Raw genomic sequence first — 19,780 nt, 5'->3', positions numbered from 1 at the left:
CTGGTATGGTTCGTTGGTAGAGTGGTTGTCTTCCAGCTGAGAGGCTGTGGGGTTCGATCGCCTGACCATCATAACCATGTCGATGTGTCCTTGAGCAAGACGCTGAACCCCTAGTTGCTCTTGATCCTGCGTCATCAATAGGTAAATGACTAGTTAGTGTAAAGTGCTTTGAGTAACAAAGGTAGAAAAGCGCGACATAAGTGAAAGACCATTTACCAAGAGGTTTTTCTGTAAATTAAAACGGAATAGTGATTTTGCCGGCCCTAGCCAACGTGGTGCACTAAGACGAGATTTTATAGTGTCTCCCTCCATCGACAATTTACCTATGTTTAATGAAGAAGTAAACATTTTAACATTGCCTATAGTTTTTGAGATAAGGTTGTGCAATTTAATGATGAGTGTGATTGCTCTTGTGACACCCAAATAGAGCATACGTACTGCACATTAAGCATTTCTAGCAAATCTTTGGTACTTTGCGTGTTTCTGGTCTTTGTTTTCAAGCTCCTGAGAAGTCCTCTGGGGGAAAACTAACCTCATTTTTTAAATGTGTAATCAGGTTTATGTAATGGGTCATGTGTATTCTATTTTATCACTATTTATTTGATGCTGGATTATGGAAATTGCTCGGGGAAGTGAACAGAATAAGAATTCCATTGTGTGGTATAATAATACTATACATGACAATAAAAGTCTTGAACTTGAGCTAGTTTGGGGCCGATGCTTTTTAGAGTGGAAACGTCATCCAGTGTTGTATTTTATTTTTTTTAAATAAAGGGATAGCTCCTCCAGCCAAGTTAACAGTGTGACAGCCATTATGTTCAATTCTTTAACTGAGCTTATTTGAGCATTTTATAAAGAGATGAAAAGTTTATGCATTAGGCAAGACAAAACGATGACAAAAAAGAATAAACAATGGATGATGTCCGTGCCCAATGTTTTTTTTCTTCCATTCAAACAAATATGGCAATCCAAAAGTAGATATGCAGTGTCATCGTTAAATTAGCAAACATGATTTGCCTTCAATTAATCATAAAGTCCCTCATTACACAGATATGATACTGCTTTGTTCATACTTTTAACATCGATGATGCAAATGACTCCTTGGCGAGGCCTAGCAGAAAAGTGAAATTCAATGTCTATATTGTTTTTTTTAAATTTGTTTTTTATCACATCAACTGTACTGTAGCTGCACCATACATTGGTAATAATGGATTTCTATTCCAAATCCTTCACTCTTTCTGTATAGCACTTTGCAGCAACTATGATAATTTTGTATTGAACCCAATTATAAACAGATAAGAGGTGAATATCTGAAAAATGCCAGGCAAATCTATGTATATAAGGACTTGGATATGTTGTAAAACTGCATATTACATTTCATAGGTTTGTTGATCGCTCGCTGACACTTGGATAACAGCTTAGTAGTAACATATCATTTACAATACAGGTTGCAAGTTATTCCAGCATAAAATGACTTTATTTGCACAGTTAGACGCTGTCATTGTTAATGCTCTCCAGGATGTCGTTGCCCCCAAAGGTCGGAATGATGCATACGGCATACATAGAAAAAATAAGGTGCAAAAACTTCACCTCCTCCTCCAATTCTGACTCCTCTTTTTGTTATGTTCCTTTTTTTTAATTTCTTGTCTGGATATTTTTGCCCCTCTGCAAGCCATCATCTTATCATGGTCTAATGAGTAAAATTATTTGCTGTCCTCTAGTGGCAGGCCTGTTGTTGACAAGGCTCAGAATGGTTCTCTTAAACATGTTCCGATGAAGGGTAGGGTCAATAATCAACATATCTGTTTTGCTTGGTTTGGGGAGCAGAAAACTGGAAGACATCCATTTTTTAATCTAGGAAAGGCAAATCTACAGGTTTCAGCAAATATGCATATTTGTTATTTCTAAAGGCATATGCAGTTGGGTATTATCAGTGTAACAATGAAAACAAATACTATAGTTACGTATATTCTGGCATAGCCGCAGACTGGCTAGCATGTCTGCCTCACAGTGCAGAAGTCATGGGTTTGATTCTGGCCTTCCTGTTTGGAGAATGCATGTTCTTCCTGTGCCTGCGTGGGTTTTCTCTGGGTACTCCGGTACTTCCATATTCACAAAAACATGAATGCTAGGTATTGTGGACATTCCAAATTTCCCGTAGGTGTATTTGTGAGTATAGTTGTTCATCTCTGTATGCCCTGCAACTGGCTTTCAACTGGTTCCGAGTGTACCTTGCCTGCTTCCCAAAGACAGCTGGGACAGCCACCAGCATGCCCGCAACCCTGATAACAAGCGGTTAAGAAAATGCATGGATGAATCACCAATTTGGAGCATATCAATGCTTAACAAGAGAATACCGGGTATTGATCCTTGTGGGACACCACACATAACGTTATAAAATTCTGAGATTGTATTGCCATGGGAAACACGGTGTTTGCTTTTTGAGAGCTAAGATCTGAACCAAAAAAAAAATATGGAGCCTGAAATAAACACACTTCAAGGCATTGTAGTATGTCTTGATAAATAGTATATATATATATATATATATATATATATATATATATATATATATATATATATATGAAGTGAACACTCATTAATCGCGGTAGATACGTTCAGGAACCGGCCGTCATATCTGAATATTCACTAAGTAGCGCCCCCACTTTTCACATTAAAAAAAAAAAAAAAAATTGAATTTTTTTTAACTGTGAAAAGTCTTCATGCTATATATATATATATATATATATATATATATATATATATATATATATATATATATATATATATATCCTTCAAGACAAATATTACTGCAGTACACGTATTTACTTAAATGATTAAACCCTGTACACTGTACAGTAGTGAACTTGATGGAGAGGGAGGGAGAGAGAGAGTGAGAAAGAGAAGGAGAGAGCAAGAGAGAGAGAGAGACTGTGTAGGCTTGAGCACCTCATCCACAAAGCACCACAGATTGAAGAGCTGTCAGTCACATATGGCTCAACAACGTGGCTTTTATTTTGCTAACAATTTCACAACTGAACGTGACTCCAAATTAATAAACCCAACTGTATTTCTATTAATGCTTGCGCCGTCATCGCCCGCCAATACAATGTTAACAAGCACCTGCTCAACGTCGTAGGACCCTGCTTAGCTGTCCCGTAACATGCCCGCTCCAACCAGAGCACACAAAGGAACTCCCCCTGCTTACACACACATGGATGCAATCCACCCTCATGCACATCAACCCAGCAGCAACAAGGTATTTACAACTGAACGGTTCCCCTTTTCCTGGAAAAACTCAAAAACCCCAATTTGGGGAAAATCTGAAACCTACAAAAGGGACCACAGGTGGGAGGGGCCCCCTTCCAGGCCCACAGGTTGAAGTGGATGCTGCATGTACCAAATACAGACAAATAGATACACATTACAGACAGATACAGGTAAACAATATAGATTACAGAAAACATATTATGCTATATAGTGCAATGATGACTTGAAAGCAGGCAAAGCCATTGGGCAGGAACCTTCCGACAGTCCAAACAAGTGGACTGCAGACAGTCGTAGTGCAATAGAAGCATAATTATAAATAAATATGGCAGCAGCAATTCTGTGCAAATTTTGCAAGTGAGCAAAGTTTGAGGTTTTTTTTTTTTTGGGGGGGGGGGGGTCGAATCACCTAAACTTTGTCTGCCAGCTAGGTGTTTCTTCTGGCTGGGGCTGAATGTGGGAGAGAGCAGGGGAGAGAAAGATAGTTCAGCAGTTTCTCGGGTGGGAAGGGGGAAGAGTTCAGCAGTCTCACGGCCTGGTGGATGAAGCTGTTCCTGAGTCGGGTGGTGCGGGAGCGGAGGCTCCTGTACCTCTTTCCGGAGGGCAGGAGGCTGAACAGACTGTGTGCAGGCTTGTATTGTTGACAATCGTGATGGCTTCGCGGCTGAGGTGGGTGGTGTACAGGTCTTGCAGAGAGGGGAGTGGAGCACTAATAATCCTCTCAGCTGTCCTCACGATGCGTTCTAGAGCCTTCCTGTTGTAGTCAGTGCAGCTCCCGCCCCACACGGGGATGCAGCTGGTGAGGATGCTTTCAATGGTTCCTCTGTAGAATATGGTCATGATGGGTGGTGCGGCACTTGCCCGCTTCAGTTTGCGCAGGAAGTCGCGACGCCGCTGTGCTTTCTTGGCCAGAGATGCAGTGTTAGTGGTCCAGGAGAGGTCATCGCTGATGTGCACCCCCAGGAACTTGGTGCTGCTCACCCTCTCCACTGCAGCACCATCGATGGTCAGTGGGGGGTGTTGAGTGTGGCCTCTCTGGAAGCTGACGACCATCTCTTTGGTCTTGCTGATGTTTAGCAGGAGGTTGTTGTCTTTGCACCATCTGGTCAGAAGCTCCACTTCTTTCCTGTAGTGGGTCTCGTCGCTGTTGGAGATGAGGCCCACCAGTGTTGTGTCGTCAGCAAACTTCACGAGGTGGTTGGAGCTGTGGGTTGCTGTGCAGTCGTGTGTCAGTAGGGTGAAGAGGAGGGGGCTGAGCACACAGCCTTGTGGGGCCCCCGTGCTCAGGATGATCCTGCCTGAGATGTTGTTGCTAACATGCACCACCTGAGGCCTCTGGCTGAGGAAATCCAGCAGCCAGTTGCAGAGTGAGGTGCTGAGGGCCAGTTTGTCCAGTTTGCAGGTGAGTTGTTGTGGTATTATGGTGTTGAACGCTGAGCTGAAGTCTATGAATAGCATTCTCACACAGGAGTCTTTCTTGTCCAGGTGGGTGAGTACCAGGTGGAGGGCAGAGCAGATTGCGTCGTCTGTGGATCGCTTTGCCCTGTAGGCGAACTGATATGGGTCCAGGCTGGGGGGCAGGATGGATTTTATGTGTGACAGGACTAGTCGTTCAAAGCACTTCATGATGATGGGTGTCAGTGCCACCGGACGATAGTCGTTGAAGCAGGATGGGGAGGATTTCTTTGGCACAGGTATGATGGTGGCAACTTTGAAGCCTAATGGCACAATGGCTTGCTTCAGGGAGGTGGTGAGGATGTCTGTAAAAACATCTTTCAGCTCCTCTGGACAGTCTTTCAGCACCCTGCCAGGGATGTTGTCTGGACCTGCTGCTTTTCGGGTGTTGATGGCGGAGAGTGTCCTCCTCACGCTGGCAGCAGACATGCACAAAGGCTGGTCGTGCGAAGGTGGTGGTGTTTTCTGTGGGCAGGTGGTGTTCTGTTCCTCAAAGCGTACAAAGAAACTGTTTAGGTTGTTGAGCAGAGTGATGTTGCTCTCCAGCTTTGTGGTGCAGGTTTGTAGTCTGTGATAGCCTGAATGCCCTGCCATAGGGTGTGTGCATTCTTGCTGTCCTTGAAGTGAGATGTTATCTTGTTTGTGTATTCTTGTTTGGCTTTCCTGATGCCACGGGACAGGTTGGCTCTCGCTGTTCACAGGGCTGATTTCTCCCCAGCTTTGAAGGCCTTGTCTCTGGCCCTTAACAGCCTGTGGACGTCTCCTGTTAGCCATGGCTTCTGGTTGGCCCATGTGGTGATCCTCCTGATGTGGGTCACGTCGTCCATGCATTTGGTGATGTAGGAGGTCACTGTGTCTGTGTACTCCTCAATATCTATGATGCCATTGTAGGTGGCTGCTTCCTTAAAAATGTCCCAGTCTGTTGACTCAAAGCAGTCCTGTAGGGCTGAGGTCGCCTCCTGTGGCCACACCCTTACTTCTTTCAGTGCATCACTAGGGGATTCAGCATTAGGTCTTGAAACAGTGTATGAATTGCAGTGACCTAGATTAAGTATGTTATGTGTGTTGTAGCAGTTCAGCCTAGTGCCAGTTAAGTCTAGCTTTAACAACTCCACAACTGTTCTGGCAGGGTTGCTACTCTCCTGCGACCCGACATGCTCTAATGTGAGAACTGGAGTCATGGAAGGCTCAAACAGTAATCTATGTTTCTAGAAAGAGTGATGGCTCCTTCCCAGTTAGGGTAAGGCCATCCATCCTTAGCAGGTCAGGCCAGCCTTAGAAAGAGGGATAATTACCTTAGTACAGGCGAGCAAAAACATCAAAAAACCCAAGTTGGGTCAAAATTTCCCCCAGGGATTAAGAACATTCATTCAACAGGAGCAAATGAGGATTAATCGTCTTGCTCAATAACATGCCCTTATATATATATATATATATATATATATATATATATATATATATATATATATATATATATATATATATATATATATATATATATATATATGAGAGAGAGAGAGAGAGAGAGAGAGAGAGAGAGAGAGAAGACCTTTGAAATTTGAATGGCTTTCAACTGTTGTGGATGTTACCCATCTTTGACTCATGCAAAGAAAAGAAAACAACTTTTGACTAGCTGCCCATTTATTGGCTGACGAGCAACAACTCCGGGGCAACAAGCTTTCATAAGAAAAACTCCCAAGGGAAGGCTGTATTCATTCATGAATAAAAGGCTTCAAGAACTGACCTGCAACTCTGCCCTTTTTCTACAGATCGTGAGAATCAGTCCATGCTCATCACGTAAGTCCTCACTCATCACTTGTTAACAATTTCTCTTCACCAGCAAAAATGGTAATCACAGGCTATATCTGAATATCCTGTGGATATCTCGAAAGATGGAATATCGATATGATCCAATATGTTATGAATCTCTCATTTATGATATTTCATACTTAATTTGAATAGGAAATGCAGATAAGATAGCCATTACCATGTTCATAAACAATGAAAGCTGCTCATCATAATAACTTATTTCAAGTAAAAAAAGTTCTTTCAAGGAAAAAAACTAAGAAAACATGTAGAATAATGAATGGATGTATATTTTCTTTGCAAGTAAAGATGAAACAATAACTCAGCTGCACAAGGTCCAAAAACTCCCAAACCTCTCACGTTTGAGCCACGGCCTGAAGACATTGATTAGATCATAATCTGTTATAGATAGAGAGCCATGTACTGTTTACATAAAAAATATGTTTACATTTTGCTAAAATAGCAAATAACAGATTTTTTTTCTGGTCCAGACCCTGAAAATATCCATTTAGTAATATTCAGTGATACAAACAGCTCCACCAAGTTGCAACAAAATGTTTCTTCATGTTTTATTGAACTGCATCAAGCCTGGCAATTTTTTTAAGCCGAGCCTAAAGAAAATGACCACATACTGCGCTGAAGATTATGATATGAAGATTATTTCAATGAGAAACTGCCTTATATACTGTATATGTTTATAACACTTAATGTTAATTATATGTTGATTTTTGCTGTGCGTGCTGGGCTGGTCTCAATTCCCTGCAAATCAGGGTTTGACCAAAAATAGGTTGTTGAAAAGAAAATTAATAAAATAACGATAAATAATGTAAAATTACTTCCTACGTATCCCCACAAAATAATTTATATGACAGACGACGTTTAAAAACTCACAAAGAAGTAGCCCTGACATCACATCAAACATGAAACCACTGTGTGTTAACCGCTGAGTTGTAAATAAAAGAAATCTAAAAAGAACTACAAGATTGATCCTTTATCATACAACGCGGCCCAAAGCCTGTCTGGTAATGGCCCAGATGGCGACCCTCGTCCATTGTTAATCTCTTTAGGGTGATGAGGGAAACACTGGAGGAGGATTGCAAAGTTAATATCGAGCATGAGCTTTAGTTGCCTCTGACAGCATCTTGTTAACAGTTTTTTTTTCTATTTAATATCTGCCAAGAAAACAAGTGATAAGACAAAACCTTGACTGAGTGAATCCTTTAACACACGAAGACATTACAGTATTATGGACTGCGGACTAATTGGTTCGGTCCCATTCTTTTTTTTACTTTTTTTTTCTTTTTTTTAATGCTTCATGAAATTATCTTGCAGGCCAAATTAAACTGCCTCGTGGGTCATATTCGATTTAAGCCTATCAATGTCAAAAACTCCTCCATATCAATTCTACATTTTTAGTAAGAAATTACTACCTAAAAAACCCTTTAAACTGTTCAGGTTGTTATGCGGTGTCCAGAGCGATTAAATTATTTGGTACATTCCTGATTCTTGTAAGCTTCCCCAATAGGGTGGCCACAATTGCCAAATCATTATGGACACCACCATATTCGCTGAATCATTAGGTACAATTCTGCAATTGACTGGCATCCAGTTCAGGGTGTCCCCCGCCTACTGCCCAAAGTCAGCTGGCATAAGCACCAGCAAGCCTGTGTCTCTTGTGAGGATTAGCAGCTCTCAACCTTCAAGGAATTTCTCCAGAAATTGCGTTTCCCTGACATATTTTTTGTTTTATCATTTGGTCTGCTTTGGTCAGATACCATGAAATGGGTTAATTATTAGTGATCCCATCAAAGAATCTTTGGGCTTTTGTCACCCACAAATACAGTACAAGTGAAGTCACGGTGAAGCGTATTTTTGTCAACTACTGATATGACGGTGATGGTAGCCGTGTTGTTAAAGACCCTTTGAAACAGATTTTTCACTGTTCATTTGGTTTGTCTGGTTTTGTTTGCTGTTATTAGTGGTGAGTCAGGTGCAGGAAAAACTGTCAACACCAAGCGAGTGATCCAGTACTTTGCCATCACTGCTGCTCTTGGAGAAATAGTGAAGAAAAGTGTATGTTGTCTTTCATTTGTTCAAACATGTCTGGTGACAATGTTGTGGCGCTGTGTAGTTTCTATGCCACTATTATTGTCACATCTGTTTCTGTGTTCTCAGGGATCATTGGAAGACCAGATCATCGAAGCCAATCCTGCAATGGAGGCCTTTGGAAATGCCAAAACCATCCGCAATGACAACTCCTCTCGCTTTGTAAGTGCAACCGTAGCCACTAAAGGGAAAGTTTGCCTTATTATGAGAATTGATGGATAACTGACATTTTTTGCTAAGATGGTCTTATTGCGCAGTATACTTTTGAAGGTCACAACCACCATATTAACGCCACATGTGGAAAACCAAACAAGATCCTAGGTTAACATATGTCTCATAGAGCAAGTGTCAAAGGAAAAACGTTGGCTCACCATCTACAACTCATCCATCCATTCATCCATCCTTGCTCCCTTACTTCCTTCTGTCTTTCCCATACCATTTAACCAGGGTGGGGTCAGTAGGAAAGCCCAGATTTCGCTTCTTTCAATTCTTCCGGAAGGATCTCAGTGCCACCTCCATGTGAAATGCCTGGAAAACCTTACCAGCGAAGCATTCAGGAAGTGTTAAGACTGATATCTGTTACAGTGGAAAAGATTCAAGATGGCCCTGGTGGTACAGCTGCCTCTTAGGTTCAAGATTTGCATGCAGCTTTGTTTGTTTGTATGTTTGAAGTGGTTTTAGAGTCTAGATTGTGTGTTTTAGACCTAACATTTTTGATCACCACGGACCGGTCAACGTCTTCTATTTATATTGTGGACCGGGGGGGGGGGGGGGGGGGGGGGGGGGGGTGTTTTTCTCAAGCCCTTTTATTGCCTTTTAATGCTTAATGTTTTCAGTGTGCTGCTTTTATGTTAAATTAGTAACTTTTCCACATGGAGCAGATGAGCTGACTAGTCATTGTCTAATTTTTGTCACAAGCTATTGGATCTGGCAGTTTGCTAAAGTTGAAAGACAGGTAGAAAGGTACAAGACACAATATTCCAACCAAACTACAAGGAAGGCGATGTTGTGGTACAAGAGCCAGAATCAAAAGGAATCGGAGGCAGAGAGAGAACTTATGAAGGGAAACTTTCAGACCGGCTCTTCCATCCATTAAAATAGGGAACATCCGCTCTTTGAACAACAAGTTTGAGAATTTGGAACCAGAAAGTATACCGGGATCCTAGCTTGTTCTGTTTTTTTTTTTTTTTTTGTAAGTCTTGAGGCAGTCTACAAGAGGGGACAGAGCAGGGCGCATTTTTTAAGAAGGTTGCATCATTTTAATGTCTGTGAAACATTTCTGTGCTCTTTTCATATATATATATATATATATATATATATATATATATGTTCATTATCATAACAATATTATGGCAGGCTGATTTCAAAGTGATGTAAAACCAAATGTTGCAGAAGTCTTTCCTTCCAGCTGCCATCATGCTTAATAATTTGCAATAACTGTCACATGTGCAATACTCCACAACTTTACTATTAGGACTGTAGCACCCCAGCACTTTAATTCACTTCTTCAGAACTTAGATTCATATTTATATGTGTGTGTGTTTGTATAGACACAAATAATATACAACTATTGACACTGAAGGCACCCCAGCTCTTTAGTTCACTCCACCCTTTTCAGACTGAGGACAATGGTATCAGATCTTGAGGATAAATCAAATACAAACCACTAGGACAAGACTTGTCGATCATAGCTTGAAGAAGCCAGCAGTACCACATCTCCAAACAGTAATGAATACAGAGGCCACTAAGGCCTGCTGAATGCCATGGTTGGATCTAAAAATTCTGTCCATGAAGGTTTTGTGGTTTCAGTGACAACCCTCATTGGGAACAAATCCAATATTCTGAACCAAACTGACAACGATGGACCAAACAGCCTGTAAAAAGTGCCTTGGTGCCTCGTAGTCCACTCAGAATTCCGCAAGGGACAAGGTTGAACATCTTTTCCATTCATCCAGCCCTTAAGGCCTACTCCTGTGAGCGACCATGTACCCTTGAGGACCCCTGTCAAGGGTGTAGTCCATTGTTCCATGGCCATCATGGAAAACATAATGTTTGACTTCATCCTGGACCACCCTCTCTAGCACCCTGAAATAGATCTTATTAAGGGAGGATGAGTTGTATGAACCTTCTGTAGATGGAATAAACCCTCTGGTCATCTTCTTAAAAAGATGTTGTAAAGGCATCTCAACCAGCCTTTTGTAACTCCAGCTCAATCTCATGCCAAAAACTGACTTTCGATGGAATGATGTACAGTGATCCCTCCTACTTCGTGGTCTCAGCTATCAGGGTCTCAGTACTTTGCGTTTTTTTTCCAGGAAAAAAAAAAAAAAATCAAAATAAAAAATAATTTAAAAAATGTGCAAAAATTGAAAAAAGCACAAAAGTAAATTATACAGTACTGTATTGATCAAATAACGAAGTCATTTTAGTTAATAACTATGTTAAAAATTCTTCAAGTGTTAGAGGTCGTGAAGTTTTTTTATCTTATTTTGAAATTCTTTCTTTTTAATTTGTCGGGTCGCGTTGCATTTCCGTCTCCTGTTTTACGTTCTCTGTGCGTCATTCGGCTTGTTACGGTGACGTCGTGAATGACAACGTAAGCTCATATTTATATTTTATTATCATTTATGTTGATAACGCACGCTACTGCCTGTAGTAAGCAATGAGTAAGAGTGTTTATTCTGTTTATGTGTTCGTTTGTGTAGAGATTGCACTTTATAGTTAGTAGTTGTTAGTTGTTGCTAACCCGCTAATATCGGCTAAAAATACAGTACATTCATAGATTAAGTGTTTATATGTTAGTTTACTGACTTTAAGATTGTTGTTGATTTATTATTCAACAGATACTACATGATACAACATACATGAGATAAAATAAATGTGAAGTTCAATGTGATGACTTGCGTACTCTTTCACCAGAGTCTTGGTGCAGATAACCAGTCCTGAGAACAAATTCTCAACAAACTAAGTAATAGTAGTTATTTAATGAATATACAATAATGTTAATAAGGATAATGTAATGTTAAATAATAGGAGAAAGGAAATAAAATAGGCAAAATATACAAAAAAAAAGGATTGTTTATGGTTACTGCGGCTATATTGGGTCGTACACAGAAATGTAGGAACTGATACCCTACTTCGCGGATTTCAGACTTCGCGGGGGGTTGACAGCCCCCATTAACAGCAAAGTAGGGGGGATCACTGTATCTTGCCGTAGTTGCATTAAAGTACTGACAAGGTCATTTAAAGGTATGGAAAATGACAACAAAAAACTCCTTGCCTAACTTAGTAGTCGACCCTTCCTTGTATCATTATGCACTCCACATATCAAAAACTGAGTCAAAACATCTTGTGTGGAAAAATGAACACATCGTTTTAACAAAAATTGCCCTTAAAAGAACAAAAATAAAATTCAAAACATAAACTTGGTCTAAGGATGTGACTTGTTTCAAGATGTCCAACTGTGAAAGACTTTTTGTTTGTTTGTTGATTGTGATGTGTCTTCATTGTCTGGTTTCTGCAGGGAAAATTCATCAGAATTCATTTTGGGCCAACGGGAAAGCTGGCATCAGCTGACATTGATATTTGTAAGTTCCTTCTTTGACCCCAAAAACATTGTGACAAGTGACTTGACAAAAATGGTGATCTAACTGAAAACATGTTTTATATTCTCAATCGGGGTCAGCAACTTTAGCATGGAAGCCCCGACTTCCCTCTCCCCAGCCACTTCATCCAACTCCTTGGAGGGGGGGCAGAACACCTAACCAGGGTGATGTCTATCCCAAGTCACCTTAATTGGGTAGTCTTAACACGAAGATTGAGACCCCCCCACCCTGTCTCTAAGGGAGAGCTCAAACACCCTCATTTTTTCTGTCACAATCAATAGTTCGTGACCAAAAATGAAAGTAGAAACATAGATCAACCGTTAAATCGAGAGCTTTGCATTTTGGCTCAGCTACTTGTTTAGCAAGACAGACCAGTACAGATTCTGTATGACAGCGGACACTGCACCCATCCATCTGTTGATCTTCTGCTCCGTTCTGCCCCCACTCAAAAACACCCCAAGATACTTTAACTCTTCCACTTGTCCTCATCTCTGAACTGGGGATGACACTTCACTCATTTCTGACTGAGGAGCATGGTGTCAGATATAGAGGTTCTAAGCTTCTTAAACGTGTCACACATGCTCCAGTGAGAGTTGGATATTACTGCCTGAAGAAGACAACAGCACCACATCAACTGCAAAAAAGAGGGATGCAATGGTGGGACCTTAACACCAAAGCCCCCTCAATGCTTCAGCTGAGCCTATATGTAGAAATTCAGTCAATGAAGGTAAGGAACAGAATTAATGACCAAGGTTAGCCTTGGGGAAGTCCAATTTTCACTGGAATGAATTTGATGGCTTTGCATACCGCTCTCTGACATCATTGGTCCAGGAATCAAACAACCAGGGGCTTGGTACCCCATACTCCCGAAGCACCCCCACATAGAACTCCTGAAGGGACGTGGTCAAACACCTTCTTCAAGTCCACAAAACACATGTAGGCAAACCCCCATGCACCTCTAAATAGACCCTCTTTGAAAAGTGGTGTGGTGGCCACACCGGTTTGCCAATCCAGAGGCACTGTTCCTGATGCTCAAACAATGTTGTACAGGTGTGCCAACCAAGACAGCTCTACAACATCCAGAGCTTTTATGAACTCTAGGAAAATTTCCTCCACCTCAAGGACTTTGCCACCAAGGAGTTTTTTTGACCACCTTGGTGACTTCAGCCCCATAGAGAGGAGAGCTCACCATACAGTTTCCAGACTTCTTCCTCAGAGGAAGACGTAATGGTGGAATTTAGGAGGTCTCAAAAGTCTTCTCCTTCACTTTAGTTGAAACAAGAAACAAAAAAGTGTTTTTGTTTTTGAGAAGTACATATAATGCCATTTCTTTTTTTCATATAATGCCTTTTTCATTGTATGATCAATGTCATTTCATTCCACTCATTTTTAAACCTCGTCACTAAAATCACTCATAAAACTTACCCAGGATATTTTTTAATTGTCACTCATGCAGGTAAACCCCCAAGTTTTATTAAATCGACAACAGTCGAAAACACACACACACACACACACAAACATACACACAAAATCTTAACATGGTCTGTCTTCGTCATGGACTTTTTGTTTTGAAAGTATCATAAAAGCAATTTCATTTTTCACTGTTAGCTCAAAAATATTCAAATCATTTTATCCACCATAAATTCATTAAGACTGACAGTATATCTTTTTGCCATCAAATGTGAGGTTAAAACAAGGATAATGTATGTAGCTTTGCACATGTCTTTTTTTGGTCATTTACTAAAGCAATTGTTTTTCTTTGAAATTGCAGAAATTTAATCTTTGTGTATGCATATGAATGACTTGGAATCATAAAATTCTCATCAGACCTTCTAGAAAAATCCAGAGTGGTGTTTCAGCAGCCAGGAGAGAGAGGTTACCACATCTTCTACCAGATTCTGTCTAATCAAAAGCCAGAACTACAAGGTACTCCCACTGACTGGCTGGTCATCACACACGCACGCACGCACACACGCACGCGCACACACGCACGCGCACACACGCGCACACACACATGCATATGCATTGAATGAGCATAGTGACACGGTTTTCCGTGTTCGGTGTGAACACATAAGTATGATTTTAATAATGAAAGTGCTACTGTTGTTGGTGTACTGCAGTTTTTTCTAACTTTCAAAGTAAAAGACAAAAATGTTGTTTTTTGTCTACATTTTTGAATAATTCAAACCAGTCCACTTTTGGCATTCATGGTACTCGTGTAGGTCATCAAATATAATTTCACATCATTTGATAGCTTTCACATCATTCAATAATTTTTCTTTCAGCCTCTTGGCCTTCACAAACAATTTTCTACAGAAATAGCTACTTCCTCATCTGCCTAATATCACTTCAATTCCCCTCATTATCATTTTCGTAGCATTGCCAATGCTGTATTCGTTTGCTAAGTTAAAACAACATACATGTACTCATATGAAGTTGATTGCATTCATTTTCAAGTTTTGATATTTAGCAGTTAAAATCAGAAATGAAAAAAAAAACAACTTAATAACGTTGTAAAGTGATCACATTTTAGAGGATACATTTGGCTTTTGAGTTTCAAACCAAAAGTAAGACATTTGACGCTGCCAAACGATAATAAGCACTGATACTTGTTTTTTAATAGAAAAATATTACATCATTATTAGTTTTTTTTTCATGTATTTTCCTGGAGATGGGGTTACCTTTGAGTTTTCCACATTCATGTTCAATTGATTTATCCCACTATGTAATAAGTTATGTGATTGTTTTGGGAAGTGCAGGCCCCATTTACATTCATCTTTAATAAAATTAAGTCATATGAAGTGAGAGGTAATTACTTTAGATGATTAAAGACATTTTTATCACCCTGTTTGCAACATTAAGTGATTACAAAGCGGTGCTCCATTTTGCCTGCATTCCTGCGTCCGCGACGCAACGTTAATTCCTGGTTTGTCAGCTTGAGTTACCACTGTAAATTCCCACAGCTATGGGTAGGAAGAACGCGAGCAGTATATCGAGCTAAAGTGTGGGTCAAGAAGGCAAACCAATTGAACTTTCCCCCTCTGTCCAAACATATAAAGTCGGTTGTCGGGGAGTTTTTCGGCTTTCGAAAGCGAGACTTTCATTGACATGAAATGACAGAATCCACATTGTGCTATTTATTGCACTCAGTACATGTTACTTAAATCCTGTCCACTTTTGTGGAATCTTCTTTTATACTCCATAATGGGTTGCCAGCACGCAGTCAAATTATGTTGTTTTTTTTTTTTTTTGTAAGAGATTTTGGAACGGGAGCCCCTTGGGCTTTCTTGTTTTATAACAGTAGGTCGCTCAACTGCGATTCTGCCGGGAAATCATGTGAATTTACCATCTCACGATAGCAGTTCATTTCAAATTATCCTTCAAAATATTTTTGTGCATTTATGCTCCAAACAAAACTGTTATATAATATTTAAAAATTGCTATTTACCAAAAGATTTAGAATGTGTGTTTAGAGCTGTCATTTCCATACTGTGATATATTTATGTTCAAGGTTATCCTTACATCAGATTGTGATATCGTCCCATGCCTACTCACAAACCATCAGAATAATTAAATGTTACAAATGTGAATGATAATTCTCCCGATGTGCTCAGAGATGAGTAAACTAGCACGCTGACTGTTTTCCATATACAATTTAGAATTCACTTGAAAAGATTTATTTTCATCTCGTTTGTCATAAATGCACTGAAGAATATTTTTTGTTTGTTTGTTTAATCTTATTTAATGATGTAAAAGTTATCAAATTTATGTATAACTTCAAAGCGGAGGGGCTGTCCATGTTATTTGGGGGGAAAAGAGCTTGTTTCTTACAGATCAAAACTTAGTAAAAAAAGAAGACACTTTTTCCCTTCTCCCTTCCCTTTTTGTTTTTGTCTTGCATAGCAGACTGAAGTTGTGTGATGATTCTTTGCACATCAATAGATTGAAGCAGGGATCATTTTTGCTTGAACTGAATAATTTTGAATCAAAAATTGATTCTGATTTGAATCAGAGACCCCCAAAATTGAAATCAAATCTTGAGACAAAGATTTCCACTCCTAATTTTGTCCGTTTACTGTGCAATGCATTTCTCTCGGGACCCATAGTTTTTTAGTATTGCGAGTCCCAGGTACTCAACACTTTCCTGAGGTAAAATGAGCACTGACAAAGTGAAGTCCATATTTATATATAATTCATGAAGTAATCCAATCTACAGAAAGTTGTGAAGCTGCTGATTTCTTTGCGTTAAATTAAAACCACACCGTCATGATAGAAGTATGTTGGCCCGGTGAATGCTTACCAAACAGTATGCCAACTTATTTAGTTAAGTTAATACTGGTACCTGTAGGTGAACTCTTTCATGTTAATTAATGCTTCATTTGCCTCATTTACATTAATATCCTTTAATGCATAATCCGATAATGATGTTGTAATAAAGGTGAATTGTTGAAAAAGATATTCAAAAAGGACCCTGAAAAAAAATCGCAAAAGTAATCGCAATATTGAGGAGAAAATGATTGCAACAGTTTTCATAATCGTTTAGTCCTAGTTTCAATACAACAAAACCATGAACAGATTTACAAAAAATATTACAATATTGAGCAATTTCCCTTTTATATCTACCAAGTAACGTTTTACATTGTTGTTTCAGTAAGATTTTCAACTTTTTTTTTCCCTCAACCCCTCTAAATTTGACAGTTGTAGTTAAAAATGTTGTGTCGCTCTGATTTCCTAACTGTGGCAATCTTGTGGGGTGACTGAAAAGTCATCTCCTGGGTAAATTACTGCTGTGTCATTAGTTATTACCTTTTATCTGGGAAATGTACGAATATAATCAAATATGTCAGGCCTTTTAAGAAAATCAACAATTACACATGATATAGTGGAATATTATGTTTTATTATGTTGGTGTAAATATTTTGTCAGTGAGAGCAGGATTTCAATATATTAAGTGCGTAATTCTTACTAATTCCAATATGTGATAATTCAATAATGTCTGACAAAGTGTCCTTGGCAACTGCAGGATTTTAATACCTTACATGTGTGTACAATTGTTTCAGACATGCTCCTGGTGACCAAGAACCCATATGACTACCACTTTTGCTCGCAGGGCGTCATCACTGTGGCCGGTGTCAATGATGGCGAGGAACTGGAACTGACAGATGTAAGGCAAAACGGTTCATGTACAAACACAAATTTACTAAGAAAACCTAGGATGACTATGATCATGGTTACAGACAGCACTGGGGGTTATGGGTGGTCTCCTGGAGATTTATGATTGTCCTCTCCACTTTTGCCATGGTGATATGCAGTAAATCCCTGGTTAAACAGGGATTGCCAATGTCGTATGATGTGCTAAGACCATTGAAGCATTTAATTTACACAAGGATGTCTGAATTTGTAATTCACTGAAAAATTTGATGAACACATTGACTCTACATGGCCAACAAATCGTATCAGCCCAGTAAAGAATTCATGCTATTGTATCTGCTATCCATGCACACACTACAATTACTGTACAAATTCTGTTTTACCTCGACGAATGCTAAAATGCTAGAATGCTAAAAAAAAAAAAAAAAATCCGTTGCAACGGTCGGGATAGATTTTATGTCATATGGCAGAAGGTTGGGCAAAAATGAAAAAATGATGGACCGATGATGATGGAAAGGGTCTCTTGACAAATGTCAGACCAGCTCTGTGTGTGTGTATGTATGCATATATATATAATGTATATATATACAGTGGGCCCCCGTGTTACGAACTTAATCCGTTCAGCGGCTACGCTCGTAACTTGAACTGCTTGTATGACGGGCAATCCAAACCTATGTTAATTAGTGAATGCGTGCAACACGCGCAAAAACCTTAGGTAAAAACATCACAACTTTATACACATATTAATAATGAGTAACATAATCTACTGTACAGTTAAATAAAATAACATATACAAAGGAAAAATGACATTTACCTTTGGGGCGACGTGACTTGAACTGGGTGGAGGCGGAGGGGAGCAGAGACAAACCGCAGAATGTATTTATTTATTTTCTTAAACGGGAACTTTTCTCAAATTAGAACTTATCACCAGCGATTTCCTTCTCTTTAATAATAATAGAAGAAGCCTCTCAATTTTGTTGTCGATCGAGGTCTGTCACCCGGCAAGGAAAGTCTTGCCCTTAGAAGATTGCCGAGCGGTTACGGCCATACTCATGAGCAAGGTTAACCATGCATGCGCCTCCTTCATATTTTTTTTTTTTATTATCTCCTGCTTGGTTTCTATTGTCATCATCCTCTTACTTCTTCCTTTACCGCCACTAGCAATTTTAGAAGCCATGTCTAACAGATAAAGTTTGCAAAGTTTTAACAACATACCTTCCTTCCGTTTTTGACTGATTTTCTCTCCTTCCTTCCATCCCGACCAGCTGTGCCATCAAGCTAGATGAAGGCGTTCGACCGATAGCCTATCGGCATTTCTGTGACTGAAACCGTGACTGGAACAGTGACTTTGACATTGTAAGAGCAATAGCATATCAGCGTTACTGTGTTGTGCGTGAGCAGATGATTTCGTTGATGTAGCAAAGGGAAGTCAATTGCACATACACATTGACTGGCAATGCGTGGTGAAATCATAGTTATAACCATCACGAATATACACACATATATAAAATTAATGCCTTAATCTACTTTGCAGTTAATTAAATTAACATGGATAAACAAAGGATAAATGACATTTTCCTCTGGGGCGACGTGACTTGAGCCGAGTGGAGACGGAGGTGAGCAGAGACCAACCCGCAGAATTTATTGATTTATTTTCTTAAACAAGAACTTTTCTCAAACTAGAACATATCACCGGCAATTTCCTTCTCTTTAATCCATAATAGAAGAAGCCTCTCCATTTTGTTGTCGACCGAGGTCCGTCCCCCGGCAAGGAAAGTCTTGCCCTTAGAAGATTGCCGAGCGGTTACGTCCATACTCAGAGCAAGGTTAACTATGCGTGTGCCTCCTTCGTATTTTTTTATTATCTCCTGCTTGGTTTCTATTGTCATCATCCTCTTACTTCTTCCTTTACCGCCACTTGCAATTTTAGAATCCATGTCTAACAAATAAAAGTTTGCAAAGTCTTCGCAACATTCCTTCCTTCTGTTTTTGACTGATTTTCTCTCCTTCCTTCCGTCCCGACCAGCTGTGCCATCAAGCTAGATAAAGGCGTTCGGCCAATAGCATATTGGCATTTCTGTGATTGACGTGACGCCGGCCAATAGCATATCCGCATCTCCGTGACTGACACTGTGACTGAGACAGTGACTGTGACATTGTAAGATTGTAATATATATAACCAATAGCGTTCGACAATGCCGTGATAAGCGTCAACTTCATAATTAGTTGACGTAGCAAAGCGAAAATAAATGTTCGAACACAATGACCGGAGGATTTGTGCGTAAGTGGGGGACAAAAAACTCCGCGGTCAACGCTCGTAAGTCGAAATGTTCGTAAAAGAGGGTGTTCGTAAACCGGGGGCCGACTGTGTATATATATATATATATATATAT

At 39.8% G+C, this 19,780-nt stretch overlaps 1 protein-coding gene across 1 annotated transcript in view; it reads left to right on the top strand.

Annotated features, from left to right (window-relative positions):
• LOC148426872 (myosin-7B-like) overlaps nucleotides 1-19,780 on the top strand; it is a 94,536-nt gene that overhangs the window by 22,555 nt on the left and 52,201 nt on the right. The window contains exons 7-12 of the mRNA XM_088409000.1: nucleotides 6,489-6,516; nucleotides 8,505-8,598; nucleotides 8,701-8,793; nucleotides 12,155-12,218; nucleotides 14,064-14,162; nucleotides 17,297-17,400. Of these exons, the coding sequence (XP_088265126.1) occupies nucleotides 6,489-6,516; nucleotides 8,505-8,598; nucleotides 8,701-8,793; nucleotides 12,155-12,218; nucleotides 14,064-14,162; nucleotides 17,297-17,400 (482 nt within the window). The remainder of the gene's footprint in view (nucleotides 1-6,488; nucleotides 6,517-8,504; nucleotides 8,599-8,700; nucleotides 8,794-12,154; nucleotides 12,219-14,063; nucleotides 14,163-17,296; nucleotides 17,401-19,780) is intronic.

Source organism: Hippichthys cyanospilos, chromosome 2, assembly GCF_059441005.1.
Source record: "Hippichthys cyanospilos isolate Australia breed blue-spotted pipefish chromosome 2, RoL_Hcya_1.0, whole genome shotgun sequence".
Classification (NCBI taxonomy): domain Eukaryota; kingdom Metazoa; phylum Chordata; class Actinopteri; order Syngnathiformes; family Syngnathidae; genus Hippichthys; species Hippichthys cyanospilos.
The sequence above is the reverse complement of the archived record's forward strand: the minus strand, read 5'-3'. Positions and strand labels throughout refer to the sequence as shown.